We start from the raw sequence: 13,444 nt of genomic DNA on the forward strand, positions 1-13,444 counted from the left end.
TTATGTGTTGAGTGGACATTGGCAGCTGCTTAATGTTTAGGAGTCTACGGAGTGCAGTAGGACATAAAGCTATGAAAACCATGTCCAATTCAAGCCATTATGGAAATACAAGTAATTAATAACAAGTTGAGATATTGTGGACATTTATTTCTCAGGCTCCCAAAGAATACACCATATGGTGTGTTATGACCAGCAAAGGACTTTGGTTTAATACTTTCCATGAAAGACTATAAATTCAACAACACAGCACTTCCTGGAAGCATACCAGACCACTAACTCAGAAAAGAAGAGTGCTATTTCCTGACTTAAGTAACAAAAGCATTAGGTTTGTTTTAATTCAACAGTGTTTTGCTTAGGTAGTCCTGATGGTGCCCATATGAGATGGAAGAACAAAAACCCAAACTCTAACGTGTCCTTTCATCCTTACAAGACATATTTGTTTTACAACTGTTATTACAGAATTTTCATTGTTATGCACATTGATGTTTTAAAACAACTGATACTGGCAATGGCCTAAGTGTGTGTGGAATGTACACACACATGCAATGGCAAATATAACAGGCCCTTCTGAAAATATCAGGAATGGGAACTAAGCTAGTCACCTGTTATAAGAAGCAGGACTGATCAGTTCTGTCTCTATGCTACACTAATGCAGCTTTGCCTTTTTTAGACCCAAAGTAATAATACCAATCACTCAAGAAATCTTCACTGCTTACCATGTTGAACAGAGCAGGTATAACTTGCCATGCTGTAGTGGACTTAATGAGGACCTATTGGGATGCAGAAGCTTAGCAGCAAGTCTGGAATAACAGAAAAGATTTGTGAACAGTGCCATCACAAGAAAATTTATCTCTGTTCAACAGGAATGGAAATATATAGACTATCATTTATTCATGGTCTATTCTGATTTTATTCACTTGAGAGATTTTGATTTTTGAAAACAAGTTTGGAAGGCAGCTTATTCTCCAACTTTGAGTTCTACTCCAAAACTAATGGGAAGTTTCTCAGAAACACCACTTCCATAAAGGAGATATATATTCCTTAGGATGAGAAAAAAATCTCAGGCTTCCTCTGCTGCAGTTTGATTTCAGTTATTTATATCTGTTTTAATACTGATACTGTTTTTGTTTGCCAGAGCTCAGTTCTCTATCAGTCTGAAAACTCTCTCATCTCACGGAATGATTTTCTACGTCTCAGACCAAAAAGAGACCAATTTCATGGCCCTTTTTGTTGCCCATGGCCGACTCATTTTTATGTTTAATGCTGGTCATCAGAAGATAAGGATTAAGAGCCAAGAGAAATACAACGATGGCCTTTGGCACAATGTAAGTAATATACATATATATATATATGTTATAATGCTACAGTAAAAACACTGATGATCTGACAGATCAGTGAATTTCCATTCATGTTTTCACAACCACACCTATATGTTGAGAAGTTTCTGCCAAAACTTTCATGCTGTATTTTAATAAGTCATTAACTATGGACAGGGAAGTGAATCAGTTATAAAAATCCAGCAACTCCCAACACTGAGTAGAAATGACAGAAGCAAGTAGAATAGTGAAACAAACAAACAAATGAACAAAAAAAAAAAAGTTAGCTAGGAAAGGAAGGATTGATTGTTCAACAAATTCTTGGAAGTGCCTAAGCAAGGAGTATAGCTCTCTTAGGCTCCCTCTGTAGTCTGTGAAAAGAAATAGCAGTATAAAGGCAAGGTGAATTTCCCTCTGTACATACCCATTTCTCAGAAGTCTACCGTTACTAAGCTCCTAAATTGGGCACTTAAGTGTTTAAAGCAGGTTGCATGAATCCAAGCCATAAAACTGGAGAAGTCCATGAAAATACTGTGATAGCACTGTAGCAACCAATCATATATGCAAATATAAGATGAGCAGATCTCAGTAGACCTTGTGACACCTGGAATACTTCTGCCTTGTACCCTAAAACAGTAAGAATGCAGTTCTACTATTTACCTTTACATAAATGTGGAGAGAGTTGTCCAGCAAAAAGTACTGGCAGTCAGTAAAATAAGCTTGTAGATGATGACTCGCAAGCTTTTCTTCTCAAACTTCTTACCTTCCACTGAAGAGAAGCGTTCCCTCAACTGATGAAAGTAATCTTCCAAATACTTTTTCTGTTTCTAGGTAATATTTATTAGAGGAAAAAATATCGGCCGCTTGATCATTGATGGTCTCCGAGTACTGGAAGAACCTTTCAGTGGTAACACTAATACCTGGCAAGTGACTGAACCACTGTATATTGGGGGTGTGGCTCCAGGAAAAGCTGTGAAGAACATCCAGGTAAATCTGATACCCCTTACATCATCCCATACCTCTGTGTACAGCTAATGCAAAAGTTGCCTGTAGGGATTAGTTCAAAGAAAAGCATGTTATGAACCCAATTCTCAGCATGCTGAGGAGCACACAGCTCAGTTTGAGTGGATAGCAAAGCTCCCGCAGGGCTGAGCTGGTGGTAATGGGGCTAGATATCAGTACATTTGCAGCAGTAGCTGGAAAGCCAGTGGTCCCTGAGGAAGAAAGAAATCTTAGCAACATCCAAGTCTAGGTGAGTCAGCTGAAGTTAGATGAGATCAATTTCACCCTAAGGTCTGAGATATATGAGTTTCAGAGAGGCTTAGTGTTGGCTCAGTATCTCTGTTTTGAGACAGTACCAAGGAATCAGGAATCTGCTCTACATCCATAATATTGATGTATATAGAAAGGAGTGTTAAAGCAAATCCAAACACAACCAAGACCCCTTCGAGGTAATCTTTGGTGATATGTGCCTAACAAGATAGCTACACTACTCAGGAAAAGTAGGCCTCTGCTTTGCCTCGGGGTTGTGTGGTATGTATAAAACTGTCTTGCTCTAGTTGCACTTTGGTTCTACTAATCATGCTTTTTCCCCCACATTCAGATTAACTCAGTCTACAGTTTTAGTGGCTGTCTCAGCAATTTGCAGCTCAATGGAAGATCAATTACATCGGCTTCGCAGACCTTTAGTGTAACGCCTTGCTTTGAAGGCCCATCAGAAGCGGGAACATACTTTTCATCAGAAGGAGGATATGTTGTCCTCGGTAATACACTTCCAAAATGTATTTAATAAGACTGTCATTTTCACTGTACCTCAAAATGGTATATTTCACTAAAAGGATGTGGTAATTTCCAAGGTTGGGAGCTGTAAGGATTATTAGATACAGACTATTATTGTGGTAAGCAGCTGATGTTGAAAGATAAGAATGTCTCCATGAAACATTCTTGTCAGATAAGTATATCTATATGTGTATGTACACATATTTAAAATAATTAGAATAATTGCAGCAGAGAACAGTTTATAATACAGTAAAATTTATAGACATACAAGACAACACAGCTAAAACCAAGTACACTAGCAAGAGGTCATCTCTTAGTTTGTAATTAATAAAATAATATGTCATTCAAAAATCCTGAGGAAAAGTCTTCTGTATATCCAGACAATGAACAGCATGATAGACACATCTTTTCTGTCATGGGGGCTGCTGTGTTCCAGGAATTGTTTTAAGAGGACGTTCTTTTGGTCACATAGGCTCAGATCTGAACAGGGAAGGAAACTGCACAACCCTATTTATATTTGGCAATGCCAAGAAGAGCCACACAGTGTTTCTAATTTGCTCCCTGGCCTGCCAGCAGATTGAAAAAGGGACTTTCTGCTATTGAATCATCAAAGCTCAAGTGAACTCCCACTCACTGCATAAAGACTGCTGAAAGTCTAGCAAATTGCACAATAAGAAACTGCCAAAAAATCTAAATGGAAACTATTTTCTGATGTTGCTAATTTTTTTAACTGAATACCTATTTTTTTTAATGAGAAACATACAGAAACCTTTATTAGTACTTCAAGCAAATGTAATCAAAACTAAAGTTGAAGTGGGTCATTGATGGAACACCATGACATCTCTTCAATTATGTGTACTGGCACATGTTCTAATACTTTTGAGGACAAGGCAAATAGGTTCCACCCTGGGACTTTGAATTTCCATGTTGACTTTGAGTAGATGTCCAGTTTCACCATTAACTCAGTACTTAATGTTATTCTTCTTCCCCCACAGATGAATCCTTCAGTCTAGGCCTGAAATTTGAAGTTGTTTTTGAAATACGTCCCCGAAGCAGCTCAGGAATTCTACTGCATGGCCACAGCGTGAATGGGGAGTACTTGAATATGCACATGAGAAATGGACAGGTATAACTAAGACCACATTTCTTCCACTGCTCTGATGGTTTCTTCTGCTATGCGTTTAGGGTCTGTTATATTATGCTTTTGTCTTACAAATTTGCCATTACTCAATTCTTATTCCTCTGCTAGATATGTTAACTGCTTAGATTAGGCAACCCAGATACTTCTTTTAACATACAAAAACATAACACCAAAGACAAAATCGGATCACTTTACTGATATCAACAATTAATATTTAATGAGCAAAGCACTGGTGCTTTGGTACTGTTCTTTCATCCATTCATTAAAAATGTATAACAAGTAAGGTGATTTGATTTCACTTGATTGATTTTTATTTCTTGTATGCTAAGAGTCTGAGTTGTGCTCACTCTCTTCTTGCTTTAATAGTTGTGTATGATGGGGAGCGTGGAGGAAAAGGCAAAGTTCTGATTGTCTGTCTACTCAGCCTCTAGACCCCTGGAGTTTTCTAAGGCTGTTAATTGAAAGAGAGAAGTTTGAAATGAATTTATCAGATAGTTGTTGCTGTTGCTTTTTTTTTATGTTCATCACTAGACTCTGGATCCCTCCATACTAGGCATTCTAAACATGCAGCAATAAGCTGCAGTCTAAATAGACAAAACAAGCAAAGGCTTAGAACAGGAAAAATATATATATATATTTATATATATATATTTTTTTATATATAAGATATATATATATCTTTTTTCCCTTTTTGTAAAAAAGAATCTCAGAGACTAGGCAGTGTGAATATTCTGTGGCCACTGCAATGCACTACCCAATACCAAACTGTCAGGCAAACAGAAGGATATTTAAGTGAGGCTGGCTGAATCTCAGGTAGAAATGCAACACCTGAGGAAACATGTTGCCACTTCTCTTACAAGAACATAACTTTACAATGGAGAACCAGAGTGGACAGTTCAACACGGTCATTCAACCTATCCTAACGCAGGTGTCTAGCATAGGTGGGATGACCTATCTTTCAGAGAATCTGTTTTTCTATAGAGAAGACAATAGGTGCTTCAGTAAGGCACCAAGCTTTTGACAGCCCATTCTTACAGATGTAGCTACTCATTGGTAAATTAACAAATAAATTAACATAGCACATTTCACTGCTATGTATTGTGCCACTCTTAAAGGTTGTACCTCTGTACAAGTGCTCCAGCCTAGTATTTCTGTAAAGATCTGAAGGAATACTGGCATGTCCAGAAGGTTGTCTGTTTTTCTAGCTGCGTCAGTTGGTCTAACAAAAGCTATTGCCTCACTTTTTACTTCAAACCTCAATTCCTGAATAATGCATATGCAATTCAAAACCAAAATCCATTATGGAAAAGCAGTTCTTCCCTGCCTGTCACTGCAACAGGTATGACAGGTATGCTAGTTACCCTCTTAGTAAGCATCTGTGTTTTTACCATCATCTATCTGCTCTCCTTGAATTCATTACCAAAGACCTGTTTTGTGAAAACACTTCTGCTGGAGAAACAAGAATGATCAGTATGTTTAGTCCATTTTTCAAACGCCTGTATCTCTCTCTATCAGTATAGCTTGTCTAGGTGATTTATTAAGAAGTCACTTTCTCTAAAAATTCTTCATTTGCTTTAATCACTCCTATGTATTTTGTCCAAGGGTGAATGAAAGAGAAGATGAGGATCATTGCATTTCTGTTTGCTTGTGCCCTTGTGAAGGAAAAGAAAAACAAAGAAAGAAAACAAAAGTTTTTAAATTTTCTTGGTTACAACTACACTGAAACAGAGATCCCCTAAAATTAAATATACATTGGTTCCTTACAACATTTTTAGCTAACAAGCTGTCAGTATTGTCAGGGACAACTTAGACATTTGCCAAGCCTGAGAGGCTTGTGTTTGGAGTTCTCTGGCAATCACCATGGGCAATCTTGTGCCCTGCAGCAGGGACGTGGCGCTGCCCTGCCATTGCTGTGGTGTTAGCATGAAGGAAGATATTCATCCACGTGCTTAATGCAGAGGTGAAAGATTCAGAATTAGGTTCAGTTTCTAGCTCTGCCAAAGGCTTCCTGGTAAGCATGAAGAAATAGCTTAGAGGTTGTTCTTAGATATTTCTATCTATTCTTTTCTCACATCTTGACTGCTTGTTTATACTCAGTTTTTTCATGAATGTTTTCCTTATTAAGTGGCTATAAAGATGCCAAAACATCATCTGATGCCTCTGAACACTAATTTAACACCCAGAAAATTATAGAGTAGAAGTACTAGAAAATTTGAGTGAAATTAGTTGTTAGTTTTGAATCTTTTTTTTTTTTTGAACTCTTCTCTGAGTTCAAATAAGAAATGTTTCAGAACTGTTAAATCCTAAAAGTAAAAATCAAAATCTGTGAATTAGATGTGCTTTTCCAAGAAATTTCATGAACTCTTATTCTTTCACTTATGTATTACTGGTTTTGAGTGGGGAATACCACGATTACAACAGAAGGGAAAAAAAAAAAAAAAGAGAGAGAGAGAGAGAGAGAGAGAGAGAAAACAGAAGGGGTTTTACAGTGACTGTTACATTGTTTTCCCCCAGGTTACTGTGAAACTGAATAATGGAATCAGGGATTTTTCAACTTCAGTGACACTGAAACAGAGTCTCTGTGATGGCAGGTGGCACCGAATTGCAGGTCAGTAAAACTTGATCATCCCCTTCAGAAATGTAACAAAGCCCAATTCTCCCTCCCCAGCTATCCATCTCCATGGACCAGTGCACTGGAAATGGAGTCATATTTTCACTTCTGCTCTTTCACCTGTCAAGATGCAAGTTCATATGAAAGTGGCAGTCCTTTTCCTTGATCAGACATAGGAACCGTAGAGCTTCATGGGAGGACAAGCACAAAGTTCCTGCCGAATATCAAAAAGATGGATGCTTATTGTTCAGGAAACACAAAGCAGCCTAGCTGAAACACTGGCAACCTTTTCCAAGTTGTATACCAGATGATATTCTTCTTTTACCAAATTTTCCAATTAGAGGTTAAATATACTGATATTTAATCCAATACCGGGCACAGGTCAAATAGGGGACCTGGGGACCCCAGCCTCACACAGAAAGAGGTCTACAGTCAATTTTTTTTTCCCTGTGGCAGACAGCCATCCTTCATTCCCAGGTTTGAAAGTCAAAAAGTACATCCAAACCTCAGGTACTCTGGATTCCCCTACCTTCCTCTCTGGGATGGTCATTTGGGATGCCTCACATTGTCACATACAGATCTGAGTGTGTACTCTTTCGCCATGCATTCTGGTTTCCTTCTGAAGGAAGCCAAGGCACAGAAGCAAGGAAGAATCCTCAGTACATTCCAGTAAGTCCCCTATTGGGAATAGCTACCAGTTTTACTCAGCAGCCCACCATTGCGTGCTCATACCTTGCAGCCTAGGCACAGCCACCAGCAGTCAAGAATCTCACTCAGAAGCACCCTTTTCCTGTGGTTTGTCTTGCATTGGCCCTGCTCTGTACCAGAATCTGCCCAGGCACTGACACTGGCACTTATAAGGGTTCACACCTAGTCTAGTAAAGACTAAATCAAACCACTTAGCTCAAACAGATACTCCTTTCTTTCATAAAATCTTCAAATGCTGTTTTTTACCATCTTTTTCATCTCTGTTCCTTCTCCTTTCAGTTATTAGAGATGCCAATGTGGTGCAGCTGGATGTAGATTCTGAAGTCAACCATGTAGTAGGGCCACTAAACCCAAAGGCAATTGACCACAGGGAGCCAGTGTTTATTGGAGGTGTACCAGGTAAGTATTTGGCAATTTTGTTCTCAAATTTCAACAGGGAAAGCATAGAAGCTGGAGAGGAACCCTTTAACAGGGTGTGTAGTGATAGGACAAGGGGTAATGGTTTTAAACTAAAAGCGGGTAGGTTTAGATTAGATGTTAGGAAGAAATTCTTCACTCAGAGAGTGGTGAGGCACTGGCACAGGTTGCCCAGAGAAGCTGTGGATGCCCCATCCCTGGAGGTGTTCAAGGACAGGTTGGATGGGCCCTGGGCAACCTGGTCTAGCGCGAAGTTCCCAGCCCATGGCAGAGGGTTGGAATTAGATGGTCTTTAAGGTCCCTTCCAACCCAAAGCATACTATGACTCTATGATTCTATGATTCTATAATTCTAAGCTTAGTTTTAATTTAAAAAAAAAAAAAAAAAAAAAAAAAAAGAATAACTTGGCAAAATTCAGAGGCTCAAGAGCTGATCAGAAATGTTCTGCCTCACATTCTGGAAGAAAAATGTCCTGCTTCATTGAAATTAAAATGTTCATAGTTTCTGGAGAGTCGGGTATGGGCTCAGTTCTCTAGTCTGCTAGCTAGAAAAAATCACTGTTTTCCACTTTCCTTTCCAGTAAGGGCTTACTGCTTCAAATAAGTTATTTAGTTAGTTAGTTGTTTATTCATTTACGGGATTGGAAACTCACTGTAAATGGAATCACAAGGATTTGTTGCTGGTAGGCTGCTTTCCTCTTCTGCAAGGAATGGCGTCTTTGAACACAATACCAAACATGAGGATCCTTTTTTTGACTAGTGATTCCTATTGCACAGATGTCTGCTAATGTGAATTTGTGACTCACAGACCATCTGTGTAGCGTGGGCCAAGATTACTACATTTACTTCCCTTATTCAACAGAGCTACTCTGTTGGGGTTCATATGCAAACTGTAATCAACACTACGTGATTCAATTTTTAAGTCATCTCCTGTACATTTCTCATTGAAAGCTTGCAGCATTATTTCTGTGTGCCTTGCATGTCAATCACGAGCAGCTCTAACTATACAATTTATTATATTGCTTATCTTGGATTAGTGGCTTGAGTGCATGATGTTCTCATCCAACCAACACTACCAGGAGAAAAAATGAGCCCAAAGGGAATCATAAAATCTATGCGCACAGGCCTGTTCACTCTTTAAATCCAAATTGGAGTTTTATTAGGATAGAATTCTTCCCAGAGAGGTAATATAAAGTGGTAATTGCAAATGCTGTTCTGCGTCATAACAGAGCTTTCTATTTCTACATTAATTATAGAATACTAAAGCAATGCCATCCATTGGCTCTCTATATATTATTATCACCCTGGCACAAAAGAATCTTGTAATGAACTTCACAACAACAAACAAAATACAACACTATTGCCAGGTAAATACAGGAAACTAAATGCAACCTAACAAATCACAGACAACGATTCATGTAATGTTAATAGAAAATGCAAACATGCAGCCTGGAATTCATCTACTCTGTTACTTAAAATGCAGTTACCCAAAAATGCAAGATTGAACCTCTATTGACTATGTACTATTAAGAGTTTTACCTACATGTAGATAACTCCCCGTATTTACTCTAGTGGCTTCTGGACTAGACATTAGTGGACTGGTCCAGACATTAAATGACCCTTGGCAAAGCTGCAGTTAGTAGCAAACTGAAAGGAAAGAATTCATGGAAGATTCTTGTCACACACATAGACTAGATTGCAGGCACCAACCTTCCTTTCATCCATGCAAGCTATTCAGTGGAACAAAAATATTTTTAGTGTATTCTGACTCTTCCAAAAGCTGGTTACTCCAGTAGCTAAACTTTTCTATCAAGCTAAACTTTTCTATAGAATTCGGGCTTTGGTTTTCTGTGTGACCTGGTCACAAGTAGGATCTATTAAAAATGGGCTTTAGAATTGAACACTGAACTGCAATTGAGGAGACTCAGTTTCCAGTACAGATTATGCCACCAAACTAATTATTTTGGTCTTTCTAAACTCTAACTTCTTTTTCCTTAAAATCTGTTTCTTCCAGAGTCTCTGCTAACATCCAGCCTGACGACACGTAACTCCTTCATTGGCTGTATTCGTAATTTCATGATTGATGAAAAACCTGTGAGTTTTAGTAAAGCAGCTTTGGTTAGTGGTGCTGTAAGCATCAATTCATGTCCAGCAGCCTGATAGTGCACTGCATCAATCCTGTAAAGTTTCTGTGGTCCTGTAAAGACCACAAGAAGGAAAAATAGAGCAAAAGTGTTCTACCCATCACCAATGTTGAGAAGAAAAAAAGAAAAAAGAAAATATCAAGTATCCATCTACAGAAAGGATTATGTTTAAAGGTCACTTCTAATGTTTATGTGCAAACAAAAATCACTGAAGAATAAAGAGCTATGGCTTCTGCAGTTCTCTTATTATACCACAAGAGTGAGCTTTACCATTTCTTTTAGTGTGTGTGGCCAATCTGTCACATGAAAATGTGGAATCATAAAAGAAATTTAAAATATATTAAATATGTTACTTCCAAGATAGATCCTGTACGTGATTTCATATTTTAGGTCACCATTTGTGTCCCAGGAAAAGATCTGCTACTGTACATTAAAAAATAAAGCTCACACTGCAAATAACCATGGTCAAAGATTTAAAACAACAACAACAAAAAATCAACTCATTTATATATTCCTCAATTAAACTGAGAGGCAGAGAGCATACCATGTCAGTCTTAACCAGTATCTTCCCCAGTCTCAGTAGGCAAAGGGTTTAACAGACAGAAGTGGTCTTGGCTCATTCTAGATGAAAAACTGCAAGCTCTGGACAGACTGGCACAGGGACTCCCTGGCAGATGGGATGCCATCATTGCCTCTCCGCTCATCTACACAGCCCAGTGTTGTGGCTCAATAGCCACAAGAGAATGGACAAGAGAAGAGAGCATGGCTCCAGGAGGAGAGAGGAAAGCATGCCTTTCCTTCCACCAACCTTGTCAGCTCTGCTTATGGCTTCAGTCCCATACCTGCTCTGCCTTCTGGACACACCTCCCATTCTTGTCACTGCAACTCTAAGCCCCCAAGGACTAATGGCCCCCTATTTCTGGGAGTGGTGCCCAGCCCTCTCCTTTCATCACTCCACAGCCCACTGTTTAGAAGTTTAGAAGCAAGCAGCGTGAGTATCCCTCATTACCAAGCACATCAGGGGGTCCCCAAATCCAGCTGCCTTCAAATGTTGTATTTTTCTCAGATATCAAAAGTAATATGCCTGCTCAACTCTTTCCTGTTTCCAGCCACTACTGAGACTGTGAGTAGAAAACTTTTAGGCCTTCTGGACTGGGTTTTTTTTATTATTGATGCCAGGGTGATATCCTCAAATCAGTGAGCTGGACTCCCAGTGGGTTCTGGAGACTGCATGGTGTCAGGTAGCTGGGACAAAGATAAAAAGGGGAGCAGAAGTCTCTCTTCGTTCTGATGCAGCGATTTGTTAGATTGACCTAATCTTTTGATGCCACAACTTCAGCTAAGCTTCCTCTGGCCCTGGGCTCCTGAACCCCATTGCTGGAGAGAAAAGAACAGCAGATTCACAGCTTAGATAGGTTCGTTACAAGGATTACCAAAATTCCTTTCAAGGCTGTCTGCAGCTGCTAAGCGGAGATAGCTGAGAATAGCATATGCTTGTGCCCTCTAAGAGCATCACAGTTTAGCGAATGCTGGTATTAAGTGGAGCATTATATGTTAACTGGCACACATATACTCACAATATTTTTCCATCTTACATTTACTTCAGACTAAAGCACATTTTCTCATATCCACATCCAAGCTCTGTCTGGTAAAAACAGTATTTTTCTTAGACATATTTGCTACAATAAGAGTTGGGTTTGTTCAGTGGTTTTATATATAAAAATGACTTTTCTGATTAATCAGTCCTTTGCATACTATATATATATACAAAACAACAAAAAAATACAGTAAAATAGTACGTGAATAAAATGCACATTAAAATTTATAAATTGCTACCATTCCGTTTACTTCTCTTTAATACACCCCCAGCTAATCAAACACAGCAACAGTGGAGGACATCTTTCTCAAGTGTCCTGTCTAGGCCTCAGAGATGCAGGTTTTCCCTCTGCAGAATAGGGTTTCCAAAAAATAAAAAATAAAATATTTTTAAAAAAGCCTACAAACTGGATGATTCTTGTAGTTAGAGGAGAATAGAGAATAACTTGAGTTCCTCTGCTCCCAATACTCTCATGAACCTTGAAATTACCATTCCACATGCACCCAAAATCTCTGTCTGATGCATTATATCACACACATCCGCAATCATTTCAAAGCTCCTGGTGTTTAGGAAAACGTAATTGCCTAAGCAGAAATCTTAACAGAATTAAATTCACCCTTCTGTCTTAAAACTCATAGCTGTAGGGCAGAAAACACTTCATTTACAAAGATCTGGGAAAAAACTCCATGTTCTCAGGTACAGTGTTAGATTGTTCATTTGCATTTTCAATATGAATATAACTAACTCAATTCTGCATGAAGACAAAACACACACACACACACACACACACACACACACACACACACACAAAAAGACCTTAAGGAGCTTATACATTTCCTCTGACACCTTCAAGATTTTAATGTGTTGTTACATCATGGAGTATTCTGAAATTTGACATTTCGATGGCTATATAAGAAAGAATCCAACTTCAAGCTGAAACACTCAAAAAAATGCTTCAAAGTAGACTATTTAATTAGGATCTCTGCCCCCTCTCTCTTTTATTTCTGAAGATCTGATCTGTAGAGATCTCCCACAGTTCCTATCAAATTTCTTTCTCCTCAGGGATCAAGAGTATGGACAATAGCCTGAAAAGGAAAATGAAAGATGAAAGGTTAGAGATTTGACAATAATTCCCCAACAGCCAACAATTCCAAGTAAAACAACTTAGTATGTGAACTAAGCAATGATAAAAATCCAGGAATAACATTGGTTCAAATTCCAGTGTATTCTCCCTCCAGCAACATGTGACCTAAATAGTCAAATTAAAAAGTTGCTGAAAGCATAGCACATACATTCATGATGCACATTTGGCTCTTCTTCAGATTGGGATTTAAGGGTTATTCACAGATTCACAGTGGGCCATGTCAACTCATTTCCTCTCAATAACATTTTAAGTTACTCCTACAATTCATGTTCCAAAGCTGTGCATGCTGTTGCTGTACAACATCAACAATAAAAATTACTAAGAAAATAAGGGTAAGGAACATGCAGTAGCATAAGACTGGTGATTAAATAATTCATATAGGCAAGAAGTCTCTGAGGGAACTAGATTCATCTGTTTATACTATGGTAACCAGGAGTTTGAACTGCAATGAAACAGGTCAGTGCGTGACTATTTCTTTTGCACAGTTGAACTGCCTTCATTAAGCCTCCAAGCGCATGCATCAAGCCAAACTGGTAATTATGTACCCACTTTCTGCCCTTCAGACCTCTTTTGGAAGCTAAAAAGTAT

General features: G+C 38.6%; 1 protein-coding gene across 1 annotated transcript in view; it reads left to right on the forward strand.

Moving 5' to 3' along the window:
- The window catches only part of LAMA4 (laminin subunit alpha 4), a 98,459-nt gene extending 85,962 nt beyond the window's left edge, over positions 1–12,497 (forward strand). Inside the window, exons 32-38 of the mRNA XM_068677676.1 lie at positions 1,136–1,325; positions 2,148–2,303; positions 2,920–3,079; positions 4,091–4,221; positions 6,751–6,844; positions 7,835–7,954; positions 9,986–12,497. Coding sequence (XP_068533777.1) covers positions 1,136–1,325; positions 2,148–2,303; positions 2,920–3,079; positions 4,091–4,221; positions 6,751–6,844; positions 7,835–7,954; positions 9,986–10,131 — 997 coding nt within the window. The 3' untranslated portion in view covers positions 10,132–12,497. The remainder of the gene's footprint in view (positions 1–1,135; positions 1,326–2,147; positions 2,304–2,919; positions 3,080–4,090; positions 4,222–6,750; positions 6,845–7,834; positions 7,955–9,985) is intronic.
- Positions 12,498–13,444: the final 947 nt, after the last annotated feature.

This window comes from Anas acuta, chromosome 3 (genome assembly GCF_963932015.1).
Source record: "Anas acuta chromosome 3, bAnaAcu1.1, whole genome shotgun sequence".
In the NCBI taxonomy this organism is placed as follows: domain Eukaryota; kingdom Metazoa; phylum Chordata; class Aves; order Anseriformes; family Anatidae; genus Anas; species Anas acuta.